The sequence below is a fragment of the Oncorhynchus gorbuscha genome, linkage group LG24 (genome assembly GCF_021184085.1).
Source record: "Oncorhynchus gorbuscha isolate QuinsamMale2020 ecotype Even-year linkage group LG24, OgorEven_v1.0, whole genome shotgun sequence".
NCBI classification, from domain to species: domain Eukaryota; kingdom Metazoa; phylum Chordata; class Actinopteri; order Salmoniformes; family Salmonidae; genus Oncorhynchus; species Oncorhynchus gorbuscha.
In genome coordinates, this window is record NC_060196.1 from 9,528,805 (window position 1) to 9,544,781 (window position 15,977).

At 43.6% G+C, this 15,977-nt stretch overlaps 1 protein-coding gene across 14 annotated transcripts in view; it reads left to right on the plus strand.

The window, feature by feature from the left end:
• The window catches only part of LOC124011990 (teneurin-3), a 360,816-nt gene that overhangs the window by 179,027 nt on the left and 165,812 nt on the right, over positions 1 to 15,977 (plus strand). For 7 of the 14 annotated variants that reach the window (XM_046325296.1, XM_046325297.1, XM_046325298.1 and 4 more), the window contains 2 exons: positions 368 to 466; positions 2,519 to 2,757. In XM_046325296.1, the coding sequence (XP_046181252.1) occupies positions 368 to 466; positions 2,519 to 2,757 (338 nt within the window). The remainder of the gene's footprint in view (positions 1 to 367; positions 467 to 2,518; positions 2,758 to 15,977) is intronic. The other 7 variants (XM_046325302.1, XM_046325310.1, XM_046325304.1 and 4 more) reach the window with 1 other exon arrangement.

The following is a 15,977-nucleotide window of genomic DNA, read 5'->3' on the forward strand; positions in this document are numbered from 1 at the left end:
CGCTCTGTGTGTGTCGGCGTGTCTGGCTGCCAGTCAGGTCTACCGGGTGACTACGTCCCCATCGCTCTGTGTGTGTCGGCGTGTCTGGCTGCCAAAACGATCTCCTCAAGTCTTCTCTCTAATTGCGTTGTATAATAATACACTTTGATCACACACACACACACACACACACACACACACACACACACACACACACACACACACACACACACACACACACACACACACACACACACACACACACACACACACACACACACACACACACACACACACACACACACACACACACACACACACACTCACACAAATACACACACGTCTCTAATTGTGTTATGTCTCTGGTATCTCCATCTCCCTCATGTAGAAAATTAGCAAAGCAAGCCGTTCTGGAAAACGGGCATGACAACCTGATAGAGATGGATGTGTTCCCTCCCGCGTGCCACGAAGGTGCCTATGGGGATGGGTACGTGCCTCCATCTCAGTCTCTATGAGTGTCCATCCCCTCCGCTTGTCGTCCTCCTCTACGCATGGTGCCAAACCCCAGCCGCCGTGTAACCCCTGGCAACACTGAGCCGAATACAAACAGCATCACGCACATGTCCAATCCCATGTAAACAAATATATATATATATATTTTAAATACAAGCATTTTTAAAAGCTTTATTGGTAACACACTGTAAGACAGGACAGGGTAGAAAGCCTTAAGGTCGTATTGTAATGCCATCGGGATGCCTTTGTATAGCTCCTGCCTTCTTTGGTCTACCAACTCTCTCACATAGATTCCCTCAATCTTATCCCAGACTTCACCCAGTGTGTCACAGCAACAAGACGTTACCATGTAACAGGATGGAAGGCTCAGTGTTGTCTGGCTGGTTATCACAGTGAGAATCAGCTCTGTTTGTCCCATTGTCTGATGTCTCCATGGTTGTTTAATGTCTCCATGATGGTTCATTCTTGTCCGTGTGCTTGTCTAAAGAAAGACAAAAGACACTATTAAACCAGTCCTGTTTTGGAGCATTGCTTACCTTGGCTGTCTGTTTGCTAATCCAGATTGGGTTTTGGCATGGTTGGCGAGTGACAAAAGGGGGAGGGATGAAGCTTACATTTGAAAAACATACAGGGATGGGTTTGTCAGTTCTGGCCCGCACTTTGTTGGGTTTTAGTTGTTTAGTTGTGAGGGAGAGCTACTTCCTCAAGGAAGTAGCAAACTAAATTAAAGACGAACACCTTTTTTACGTGTTAAGTAATCACTTCCCTGGTTTTATCCGTTCTTTCTGCTACTCCGACACTTATCCCTGTCCCTCGGGGTGCGGATCTACAACTTAAACCCACCCACCCTTTCTCTCTCTCGCTCTCTCTCTCATCTGTCTCTCTCTCTCTCTCTCTCTCTCTCTCTCTCTCTCGCTCTCGCTCTCGCTCTCGCTCTCGCTCTCGCTCTCGCTCTCTCTGTCTCTGTCTCTGTCTCTCTCTCTCTCTCTCTCTCTCTCTCTCTCTCTCTCTCTCTCTCTCTCTCTCTCTCTCTCTCTCTCTCTCTCTCTCTCTCTCTCTCTCTCTCTCTCTCTCTGACAGCCCCACACAAGAAATGTTCAACAACAGAATGTTGTGTTCAGTAAAATGTACTGATGCTCACTGTGCCTCTGGAGTCTCTCTCTCTCTCTTTTCTCTCTCTTACTCAATGTTTCATGTACTGAGATCTACTTCACAATCAGAGAAACAGCTTTACCTGCATGTGATTGTGTGTGTGAGGGTGCGTAATCACACACCACACACATACATCAATGCACATACTCTCATTCAAATTGCACATCCCTCGGGGTGCGGATCTACAACTTAAACCCACCCACCCTCTCTCTCTCTCTCTCTCTCTCACTCTCACTCTCACTCTCACACACACACACAGTAAAGCACCCTCACACACACTCCAGGGTCTGATTGGAAAGTAGAGTGAAGCCCTCTGTCCTCTGGCTCGGTCCCTGGTTCAATCAATGAGCAATGACACACACACACACTGTCTCTAGTAGAAACACACACACACTAATTCATTTGATTGAAATAGCTGACTTTGGTAAATGCCTGGTCTCTTAGGCAATCCTACTTGTACTGCAGGAAGGTGATGGTTTATTAAACAAAGAAAACAGCAGTCCTTGTATGTCTTTCCATAACATTTTGGGAATGCTTTGTCTGTTCCGTGTTCATATGCTTCCTGTTTTAGACTTCACAGGCCTTCAAGTGTTTTGTTTGTTTGTGGTTAGTTTCTACTAACTGTCTACTTCATTTGCTATTGTAGCTGTTACTTTGTTTGTGTTTTAAACTGGAACCTGGTCCCAGATCTGTTTATGCGAATTTGCCAAATAATGGCCATTATATAGGAGTTGGCTATATAGCACAGACAGATCTGGGACCAGGCTAGAACTTAGTAGACAATGTAGTTCCATTCAATCTCCTACTTTGTCTAGTCTCCATTCTCACCCTCCTTCTCCCTCTTTATTTCTCTCTCTCCTCTCCTCTTCTCCAGGCACTTCCTCTTCAAGACAGGCACCGGCACGACCCCTCTGTTCAGCACGGCTACTCCAGGCTACACCATGGCAACGGGCTCCGTCTACTCGCCGCCCACACGGCCCCTACCCAGAAACACCCTCTCCCGCTCCGCCTTCAAGTTCAAGAAATCCTCCAAGTACTGCTCCTGGAGATGCACTGCTCTCAGCGCCGTGGGCCTGTCCGTCCTGCTGTCTGTCCTGCTCTGCTATTGCATAGGTAGGATAGTACTGCTACGGTGTATGCACCTACACACACACTCACTCTGTAGTGGAAACCTTATACAGATGTAGGATGTTAATTTTCCTGAATGCAGACGAGCTACACGATTGACATAAATTCACGGAAAACCGACACTAACACGTGGTTACATTAACAGTATTGCACTTTTCATGTAGCCCTTTTCAATCAAAATGGACTAAATGTAAAAATCCTGTTGCTGCGACAATACTGGTCAAATTAAGATCGAACATATGTACAGTTGAAGTCGGAAGTTAACATACACCTTCACAATTCCTGACATTTAATCCTAGTAAAAATTCCGTCTTAGGTCAGTTCAAATCACCACTTTATTTTAAGAATGTGAAATGTCAGAATAATAGAGAGAATGATTTATTTCAGCTTTTATTTCTTTCATCACATTCCCAGTGGGTCAGAAGTTTACATACACTGAATTTGTATTTGGTAGCATTGCCTTTAAATTGTTTAAATTGGGTCTAACGTTTCGGGTAGCCTTCCACAAGCTTCCCACAATAAGTTGGGTGAATTTTGGCCCATTCCTCCTGACAGAGCTGGTGTAACTGAGTCAGGTTTGTAGGCCTCCTTGCTCGCACACACTTTTTCAGTTCTGCCCACAAATGTTATATAGGATTGAGGTCAGGGCTTTGTGATGGCCACTCTAATACCTTGACTTTGTTGTCCTTAAGCCATTTTGCCACAACTTTGGAAGTATGCTTGGGGTCATTGTCCATTTGGAAGACCCATTTGCGACCAAGCTTTAACTTCCTGACTGCTGTCTTGAGATGGTTGCTTCAATATATCCACATCATTTTCCAACTCATGTTGCGATCTATTTTGTGAAGTGCACCAGTCCCTCCTGCAGCAAAGCACCCCCACAACATCAGACCAGAGGACATTTCTCCAAAAAGTATGATCTTTGTCCCCATATGCAGTTGCAAAACGTAGTCTGGCTTTTTTATGGTGGTTTTAGAGAAGTGGCTCCATCCTTGCTGAGCGGCCTTTCAGGTTATGTCGATATAGAACTTGTTTTACTGTGGATATAGATACTTTTGTACCCGTTTCCTCCAGCATCTTCACAAGGTCCTTTGCTGTTGTTCTGGGATTGATTTGCACTTTTTGCACCAAAGTACATTCATCTCCAGGAGACAGAACGCGTCTCCTTCCTGAGCAGTATGACGGCTACGTGGTCCCATGGTGTTTATACTTCCGTACTATTGTTTGTACAGATGAATGTGGTACCTTTATGTGTTTGTAAATTGCTCCCAAGGATGAACCAGACTTGAGGAGGTCTTGGCTGATTTCTTTTGAATTTCCCATGATGTCAATCAAAGAGGCACTGCGTTTGAAGGTAGGCCTTGAAATACATCCACAGGTACACCTCCAATTGACTCAAATGATGTCAATTAGCCTATCAGAAGCTTCTAATGCCATGAAATAATTTTCTGGAATTTTCCAAGCTGTTTAAAGGCACAATCAACTTAGTGTATGTAAACTTCTGACCCACTGGAATTGTGATACAGTGAATTATAAGTAAAATAATCTGTCTGAAACAATTGTTGGAAAAATTACTTGTGTCATGCACAAAGTAGATGTCCTAACCGACTTGCCAAAACTATAAAAAACTAGACATTCGTGGAGTTGTTTTAATGTCTCCAACCTAAGTGTATGTAAACTTCCGACTTCAACTGTAGGTAACCGTTGGATCAGCTGTGAAAGTAAATTGGGTAACCATTCAGTAACCATCGCACACTGTAAGGTTACCTCAGGTGACAAACTCCAATGTTTTAAAACCACACACCCCCCAAATCTAGCATCTACCACATCAAACGGGTACATAAGGTTTAGACAAAGCAGTAACCAACCACAGCTGTCTATCGCTGAGGCCCCAGGGCTCTTCCGCTTTACTTTAGTTTACATTCCTTCAACAGCGCTGTAAATGCCAATCTGATAGCGATAGCATTTCCTATCAATGACATTGGACACATGCTCAGCCTTAAACAAGCACAGTGATTGCTCAGGTCTTTGATTATAAACCCTGAATAGTTTCAGTTTCCAGCTGGCGCGGAGGAGTATTGTTGACACACACACACACACGTGCGCACACACACACACGCACAGGAGTGTGTTGCCAAAGTACCCCGATGCCTCTATCCAGTTGTTGTGACTAGCTGTGATAGATAGCAAATGCCACAGCTATTGCTCATAGTGTGTGTGTGTGTGTGTGTGTGTGTGTGTGTGTGTGTGTGTGTGTGTGTGTGTGTGTGTGTGTGTGTGTGTGTGTGTGTGTGTGTGTGTGTGTGTGTGTGTGTGTGTGTGTGTGTGTGTGTGTGTGTGTGTGTGTGTGTGTGTGAGAGAGAGAGATCTGATTGTATTAGTATTCACCATGCACATTCAGCTATAGCGGGAAGGAACTCTCTGCCCCCTCATCCACTCTGTTGGATCTCTGCTGTAGAGACAAATCACATGTTGTTTATCACAGGATTCATAAACAACAGCTGTAGGCTAACAGTGAAATTCTCACTTACAGGCCCTTCTGAACAATGTAGAGAGAAATCAAATAGAGAAATAATAGGAAGTTAAACACGTGATAACACAGGTAATAATAAATACACAATGAGTAATGATGACTTGACTACACACTGGGCAGCAGTACTGAGTGGATGTGCAGGGGTACGAGGTCATTGAGGTAGATGTGTATGTACATAACTACACTGGGCAGCAGTACTGAGTGGATGTGCAGGGGTACGAGGTCATTGAGGTAGATGTGTATGTACATAACTACACTGGGCAGCAGTACTGAGTGGATGTGCAGGGGTACGAGGTCATTGAGGTAGATGTGTATGTACATAACTACACTGGGCAGCAGTACTGAGTGGATGTGCAGGGGTACGAGGTCATTGAGGTAGATGTGTATGTACATAACTACACTGGGCAGCAGTACTGAGTGGATGTGCAGGGGTACGAGGTCATTGAGGTAGATGTGTATGTACATAACTACACTGGGCAGCAGTACTGAGTGGATGTGCAGGGGTACGAGGTCATTGAGGTAGATGTGTATGTACATAACTACACTGGGCAGCAGTACTGAGTGGATGTGCAGGGGTACGAGGTCATTGAGGTAGATGTGTATGTACATAACTACACTGGGCAGCAGTACTGAGTGGATGTGCAGGGGTACGAGGTCATTGAGGTAGATGTGTATGTACATAACTACACTGGGCAGCAGTACTGAGTGGATGTGCAGGGGTACGAGGTCATTGAGGTAGATGTGTATGTACATAACTACACTGGGCAGCAGTACTGAGTGGATGTGCAGGGGTACGAGGTCATTGAGGTAGATGTGTATGTACATAGCACTACACTGGGCAGCAGTACTGAGTGGATGTGCAGGGGTACGAGGTCATTGAGGTAGATGTGTATGTACATAACTACACTGGGCAGCAGTACTGAGTGGATGTGCAGGGGTACGAGGTCATTGAGGTAGATGTGTATGTACATAACTAGGAATAACGTGACAGATAGTAAACAGTAGCAGCAGCGTATGTGATGAGTAACAAAAAAAGTTAGTGCAGAAAAGGCTAAATGCAGATAGTCTGGGTAGCTATTTCACTACAGTGCCTTGCGAAAGTATTCGGCCCCCTTGAACTTTGCGACCTTTTGCCACATTTCAGGCTTCAAACATAAAGATATAAAACTGTATTTTTTTGTGAAGAATCAACAACAAGTGGGACACAATCATGAAGTGGAACGACATTTATTGGATATTTCAAACTTTTCTAACAAATCAAAAACTGAAAAATTGGGCGTGCAAAATTATTCAGCCCCCTTAAGTTAATACTTTGTAGCGCCACCTTTTGCTGCGATTACAGCTGTAAGTCGCTTGGGGTATGTCTCTATCAGTTTTGCACATCGAGAGACTGAAATTTTTTCCCATTCCTCCTTGCAAAACAGCTCAAGCTCAGTGAGGTTGGATGGAGAGCATTTGTGAACAGCAGTTTTCAGTTCTTTCCAGAGATTCTCGATTGGATTCAGGTCTGGACTTTGACTTGGCCATTCTAACATCTGGATATGTTTATTTTTGAACCATTCCATTGTAGATTTTGCTTTATGTTTTGGATCATTGTCTTGTTGGAAGACAAATCTCCGTCCCAGTCTCAGGTCTTTCTTCCAGAATGGTCCTGTATTTGGCTCCATCCATCTTCCCATCAATTTTAACCATCTTCCCTGGCCCTGCTGAAGAAAAGCAGGCCCAAACCATGATGCTGCCACCACCATGTTTGACAGTGGGGATGGGGTATTCAGGGTGATGAGCTGTGTTGCTTTTACGCCAAACAGAACGTTTTGCATTGTTGCCAAAAAGTTCAATTTTGGTTTCATCTGACCAGAGCACCACTTGTTGTTGATTCTTCACAAAAAAATACAGTTTTATGTCTTTATGTTTGAAGCCTGAAATGTGGCAAAAGGTCGCAAAGTTCAAGGGGGCCGAATACTTTCGCAAGGCACTGTATTTAGCAGTCATATGGCTTGGGGGGCTAGAAGCTGTTCAGGGACATGGTTGGTTCCAGACTTGGTGCATTGATACCGCTTGCCGAGGGAGAGAGAAATGGAGGGAAATTAATCATGTTGATTCAGACACACCTGCAAACAATAGACCTGTATTTTTGTGTAGTAGCTAGATAACTGGACTCTCTCTCTCTCTTTCGCCTGCACACACACACACACACACACACACACACACACACACACACACACACACACACACACACACACACACACACACACACACACACACACACACACACACACACACACACACACACACACACACACACACACACACACACACACACACACAGTGGGTAGGAACAGTAAGCCCAGTTGACCGTTTGTAGTGGTCAGTCAAGACTGATGGATCTAGCCCCGCAGCTGTCCAGAACAGAACAAGAAGCCCTCACACCTCAGTGTGGACTATAGAGCTGTGAGGCGTATAGACCGACTAGATGGACGCTGCCATGTTATCTGTCTGCTGTCCACTTAGCAGCACTTGAGCAGTACTCCCCCTCTGTCAATACAGCGGCTAATGGGCCTCTGGGCCTGTCCGTCACTCAGATAGGGGGAGGGAGGACACACACTTGCACACACACACACATATTCACACATACATAAGTGCATGCAGTGCTCTCTCTTTCTTCCCCACACGTATTACGCTCGCAGTACACACACACATACATACACTAGGACTCACAGAATACAAACCCTTTGCCTCCACATCTGCTATTCTGAACCGCCAGTGATTCCCATAACCTCATCCTCACCAAGGAAGATATATTATTAATATGTCATGCTGCCCAGTAGGCTTGAAAGGAAGAAAGACCCTGAATGACCTGTTCAGTGCAGCGACAACAACACGTTCTCTTCCTACCAGAAAGCTAATGATGGAATCCAACCCAGCAGGAAATGGTTGTGGTATCAGTGGGGTGTCAGCGGGCTGTGGGTGTGTGTCCGTGTGTGCAGTGGCGTGCATACACACTCCGCCCCAGCGCCACTCATTCCAACATGTATGTCCCGACCAGAACCACAGTAGGGCGCCTCGCCAACCATAGCTAAGTTATGGTAAAATATGGAGAGCTAATCTCGACGGCTCCCTGTAGGGGACAATCATTACCATCCACCCTCAGATTGAGTGTCTCTGTAGACTTTTAACTGAATACGTTGGTGGAGAAGGACACTGTTGTCTTTCTACAAACCTCATTATGTGTTTCTGTAGTGAAGGAGAAACACACATTATTACTCAGTGGTCGCCTCATACGGAGTCAGTCCTGATAATGACGTGAAAGACCCTTAATGAAGAATTCATGAGACCATGAAGACAGTTATGAGGAGACTTGCGACACACACACACTAACACACACAAACTTTACAACACACACACACACACACACACTCATACTAACTTTAAAAACACACCTAACACACACTAACTTTGAAACACACACACTAACACACACTAACTTTAAAACACACACACAAACACAAACTAACTTTAAAACACATAAACACTAACACACACTAACTTTAAAACACACAAACACACTTAAAGATGAACTCTCTAACTTGTGTATAATTTCAGCCAGTAGTTTTGAAAGTCGTGCTCACGAGCCTAAAGTGTACTACGTCATCCAATTATGTGCGATATGTTACGAATTTTGCAATTTGTATGATATATTACAAGTTACATTTGTTGTGCTTAAGATCCCGGAGTGCATCTTTAATTTGACTAACTTATTTCAAGCATGTTCTAATATTTCATGGCTCAACTTTATGGCACGATAATGAAAGCTTTTACACACACACACACACAAAACCAACCATGCTTGTATGGTACTTCAGCAAAAAGGACTATGACTTTCCTGTCACCAAATGCTGCTTGCTTTAAAGTTGAGGGGGACCAATAGACAGTACCAATAGACAGTATAAAGATCGTACTTTTTGGAAAAATGTCCTCTGGTCTGATGAAACCAAAGTAGAACTGTTTGGCCATAATGACCATCGTTATGTTTGGAGGAAAAAGGGGGAGGCTTGTAAGCCGAAGAACACCATCCCAACTGTGAAGCATGGGGGTGGCAGCATCATGTTGTGGGGGTGCTTTGCTGCAGGAGGGACTGGTGCACTTCACAAAATAGATGGCATCATGAGATAGGAAAGTGATGTGGATACAGTGGGGCAAAAAAAGTATTTAGTCAGCCACCAATTGTGTAAGTTCTCCCAACTAAAAAGGTGAGCGAGGCCTGTAATTTTCATCATAGGTACACTTCAACTATGACAGACAAAATGAGGGAAAAAAATCCAGAAAATCACATTGTAGGATTTTTAAATTAATTTATTTGCAAATTATGGACGCGGCTGGGGATGCCGTCTAGGCCTGCAGCCTTGCGAGGGTTAACACGTTTAAATGTTTTACTCACGTCGACTGCAGTGAAGGAGAGTCCACAGGTTTTGGTAGCGGGCCGTGTCAGTGGCACTGTATTGTCCTCAAAGCAGGCAAAGAAGTTGTTTAGTCTGTCTGGGACCAAGACATCCTGGTCCGCTGGTTTTCTTTTTGTAATCCGTGATTGACTGTAGACCCTGCCACATACCTCTTGTGTCAGAGCCGTTTAATTGCGACTCTACTTTGTCTCTATATTGACGCTTAGCTTGTTTGATTGCCTTGCGGAGGGAATAGCTACACTGTTTGTATTCGGTCATGTTTCCGGTCACCTTGCCCTGGTTAAAAGCAGTGGTTCGCGCTTTCAGTTTTGCTCGAATGCTGCCATCAATCCACGGTTTCTGGTTTGGGAATGTTATAATAGTTGCTGTGGGTACGACATCGCCGATGCACTTGCTAATAAACTCACTCACCGAATCAGTGTATTCGTCAATGTTGTTGTTTGACGCAGTGCGGAACATATCCCAATCCACGTGATCGAAGAAATCTTGAAGCGTGGAATCAGATTGGTCGGACCAGCGTTGAACAGACCTGAGTGCGGGAGCTTCCTGTTTTAGTCTCTGTCTATAGGCTGGGAGCAACAAAATGGGGTCGTGGTCAGCTTTTCCAAAGGGAGGGCGGGGGAGGGCCTTTAATGCATCGCGGAAGTTAGAATAAAAATGATCCAGGGTTTTACCAGGATTTTCACATTCTTAAAATAAAGTGGTGATCCTAACTGACCTTAAGACAGGGAATTTTTTACTAGGATTAAATGTAAGGAACTGGGAAAAACTGAGTTTAATGTATTTGGCTGAGGTGTATGTAAACTGTATATAGTGCACTGCTTTTGACCAGGGCCCAATGTCGTGCACTATGTAGGGGGATTATTCTTATCTCTATATGAACGTGCTTTCACGTCTTTCTCTATATCTCTCTAATTCTCTAACACTATATTTCTCCATCTCCCCCCCTCCCTCTCCATCCCTCCATCCACCCCCCCCCCCTCTCTCTCTCGCTCTACATCTCTCTCACACTCTCTCCATCCCTCTCTGCCAACCTGCTCTTAATTATTGAATACCCCACTTGGATGGATGGAGAGGGTCGATGGTAGATAGGCCAACACACACACACACACACACACACACACACACACACACACACACACACACACACACACACACACACACACACACACACACACACACACACACACACACACACACACACACACACACACACACACACACACACACGTATTACGCCCATCCCTTTGTTATACAGTGCTACTGTAGGTGAAGGGATGTTTGGGGTTAACACCTCAGACTTTGGAGATGCCAAATATATAGTAAGGGTCTTGTTCTGAACACTTTTCCTTTCCCACTTCTCTCTATCTTCTCTCTCGCTCTCTCCCTCCCTTTCTCTCTCTCTCCCTCTCTCTCTCTCTCCCTCTCTCTCTCTCATTTTCTTTCTTGTTCTGAACACTTTCCACCCCTCCCTCTCTCTCTCTCTCTCTCTCTCTCTCTCTCTCTCTCTCTCTCTCTCTCTCTCTCCTCCCCTTTTCTCACTCTCTCTTTCTATCTTTCTCCCCCCACTTTCTGAAAACACTCTCATCCTCCCCAGCCACCCATAAATACTTTGCATTGCTTTTCACATGTACAGAGGAACACTTTCATACACATTAGACATACAAAGAGACCTGGGAGGAAAGAAATCACGTTTACTGGTTATGTCATCAGTTGTGTAACTGGGAGATGTGGGAGAAATGCATGACTTCTTCCTATCATGGCCTACTTTTAAATTCAACATTTAGATGCTCAACTATTTTAAGCAAGGAGTGAGTGCCTATTTCTCGCTCTGTTTTACCTTTGTTCTTTATTTCTCACTGACTAGGAAAGTTCATTGTTGTATGTTTGTTTATCAAATAATCATTTGATCGTGTTCAATGATTTTACTGGGCTGTGTTGCTTTGGGGATACTTTATTTTCGGGTGAAAAACAAATTCAGGACTGACAACAACAGAAATGCATGAAGAGTGCAAAAAGAGCAGAGAAAAGGAGGACAGCAACACAGTGTGCTTCAAACACTGAGAATGGACCAATCACAACTGGGTATGATTTGTGAAAAGTGTGGAAATCAATAGTGGCCTTAAACCACCCTGGAGAAGTTGACATGATTGTTGCTGTTGGGGTTTTGTTTTGGTTGTTGTTGTTTTGGTTGTTGTTGTTGTTGGGGTTTTGTTTTGGTTGTTGTTGTTGTTGGGGTGTTGTTTTGGTTGTTGTTGTTTTGGTTGTTGTTGGGGTTTTGTTTTGGTTGTTGTTGTTGTTGTTGTTGTTGGAGTTTTGTTTTGGTTGTTGTTGTTTTGGTTGTTGTTGTTGATGGGGTTTTGTTTTGGTTGTTGTTGTTGTTGGGGTTTTGTTTTGGTTGTTGTTTTGGTTGTTGTTGTTGTTGGGGTTTTGTTTTGGTTGTTGTTGTTTTGGTTGTTGTTGTTGGGGTTTTGTTTTGGTTGTTGTTGTTGTTGGGGTGTTGTTTTGGTTGTTGTTGTTTTGGTTGTTGTTGTTGTTGGGGTTTTGTTTTGGTTGTTGTTGTTTTGGTTGTTGTTGTTGTTGTTGGGGTTTTGTTTTGGTTGTTGTTGTTTTGGTTGTTGTTGTTGTTGGGGTTTTGTTTTGGTTGTTGTTGTTGTGGTTTGATTGTGGTTGTTTGAGAGTGTAAGGAACATGGCCGAGGTACGAGCGGTTGATAACAAATAAAGCACGCACACGCACACACACACACACACACACACACACACACACACACACACACACACACACACACACACACACACACACACACACACACACACACACACACACACACACACACACACACACACACACACGCACACGCACACGGGTACAGATAACCATATCACCCCACCAAAACAGATACATACATACACCCCACCAAAACAGATACATACATACACCCCACCAAAAACAGATACATACATACACCCCACCAAAAACAGATACATACATACACCCCACCAAAAACAGATACATACATACACCCCACCAAAACAGATACATACATACACCCCACCAAAACAGATACATACATACACCCCACCAAAACAGATACATACATACACCCCACCAAAACAGATACATACACCCCACCAAAAACAGATACACACACACCCCAACAAAAACAGGTACATACATACACCCCACCAAAACAGATACATACACACACCCCAACAAAAACAGATACATACATACACCCCACCAAAACAGATACATACACACACCCCAACAAAAACAGGTACACACACACCCCAACAAAAACAGATACATACATACACCCCACCAAAACAGATACATACACACACCCCAACAAAAACAGATACATACATACACCCCACCAAAACAGATACATACACACACCCCAACAAAAACAGATACATACATACACCCCACCAAAACAGATACATACATACAATACACCCAACCAAAACAGATACATACATACATACATACACCCCACCAAAACAGATACATACATACACCCCACCAAAAACAGATACATACATACACCCCACCAAAACAGATACATACATACACCCCACCAAAACAGATACATACATACACCCCACCAAAACAGATACATACATACACCCCACCAAAAACAGATACACACATACACCCCACCAAAACAGATACATACATACACCCCACCAAAAACAGATACATACATACACCCCACCAAAACAGATACATACATACATACATACACCCCACCAAAAACAGATACATACATACATACATACATACATACACCCCACCAAAACAGATACATACATACATACATACACCCCACCAAAACAGATACATACATACATACATACACCCCACCAAAAACAGATACATACATACATACACCCCACCAAAACAGATACATACATACATACATACATACATACATACACCCCACCAAAAACAGATACATACATACATACACCCCACCAAAACAGATACATACATACATACATACACCCCACCAAAAACAGATACATACATACATACATACACCCCACCAAAAACAGATACACACATACACCCCAACAAAAACAGATACATACATACATACATACATACATACACCCCACCAAAAACAGATACACACATACACCCCAACAAAAACAGATACATACATACATACATACATACACCCCACCAAAAACAGATACACACATACACCCCAACAAAAACAGATACATACATACATACATACACCCCACCAAAAACAGATACACACATACACCCCAACAAAAACAGATACATACATACACCCCACCAAAAACAGATACATACATACACCCCACCAAAAACAGATACACACATACACCCCAACAAAAACAGATACATACATACATACATACATAAACCCCACCAAAAACAGATACACACATACACCCCAACAAAAACAGATACACACATACACCCCAACAAAAACAGATACATACATACACCCCACCAAAAACAGATACACACACACCCCAACAAAAACAGATACATACATACACCCCACCAAAACAGATACATACATACACCCCACCAAAACAGATACATACATACACCCCACCAAAACAGATACATACATACACCCCACCAAAACAGATACATACATACACCCCACCAAAAACAGGTACACACACACCCCAACAAAAACAGATACATACATACACCCCACCAAAACAGATACATACATACAATACACCCAACCAAAACAGATACATACATACATACATACACCCCACCAAAACAGATACATACATACACCCCACCAAAAACAGATACACACATACACCCCACCAAAAACAGATACATACATACACCCCACCAAAACAGATACATACATACATACATACATACACCCCACCAAAACAGATACATACATACATACATACATACACCCCACCAAAACAGATACATACATACATACATACACCCCACCGAAACAGATAAATACATACACCCCACCAAAAACAGGTACACACATACACCCCACCAAAACAGATACATACATACATACACCCCACCAAAACAGATACATACATACACCCCACCAAAAACAGGTAATAATAATAATAATATATGCCATTTAGCAGACGCTTTTATCCAAAGCGACTTACAGTCATGTGTGCATACATTCTACGTATGGGTGGTCCCGGGGATCGAACCCACTACCCTGGCGTTACAAGCGCCATGCTCTACCAACTGAGCTACAGAAGGACCACAGGTACACACACACACCCCAACAAAAACAGGTACACACACACACCCCAACAAAAACAGGTACACACACACACCCCAAGAAAAACAGGTACACACACACACACCCCAAGAAAAACAGGTACACACACACACACCCCACCAAAAACAGATACACACATACACCCCACCAAAACAGATACACACACACCCCACCAAAAACAGAAACACACACACCCCAACAAAACAGATACACACACACACACAAACACACACACACACACACCAACAAAAACAGGTACACACACACCAACAAAAACAGGTACACACACACACACCAACAAAAACAGGTACACACACACACACCAACAAAAACAGGTACACACACACACCAACAAAAACAGGTACACACACACACCCCAACAAAAACAGGTACACACACACACCCTAACAAAAACAGGTACACACACACACCCCAACAAAAACAGGTACACACACACCAACAAAAACAGGTACACACACACACCCCAACAAAAACAGGTACACACACACCCCAACAAAAACAGGTACACACACACCCCAACAAAAACAGGTACACACACACACCCCAACAAAAACAGGTACACACACACACCCCAACAAAAACAGGTACACACACACACCCCAACAAAAACAGGTACACACACACACCCCAACAAAAACAGGTACACACACACACACCAACAAAAACAGGTACACACACACCCCAACAAAAACAGGTACACACACACCCCAACAAAAACAGGTACACACACACACACCCCAACAAAAACAGGTACACACACACCCCCCAACAAAAACAGGTACACACACACACCAACAAAAACAGGTACACACACACCAACAAAAACAGGTACACACACACACCCCAACAAAAACAGGTACACACACACACCCCAACAAAAACAGGTACACACACACACACCAACAAAAACAGGTACACA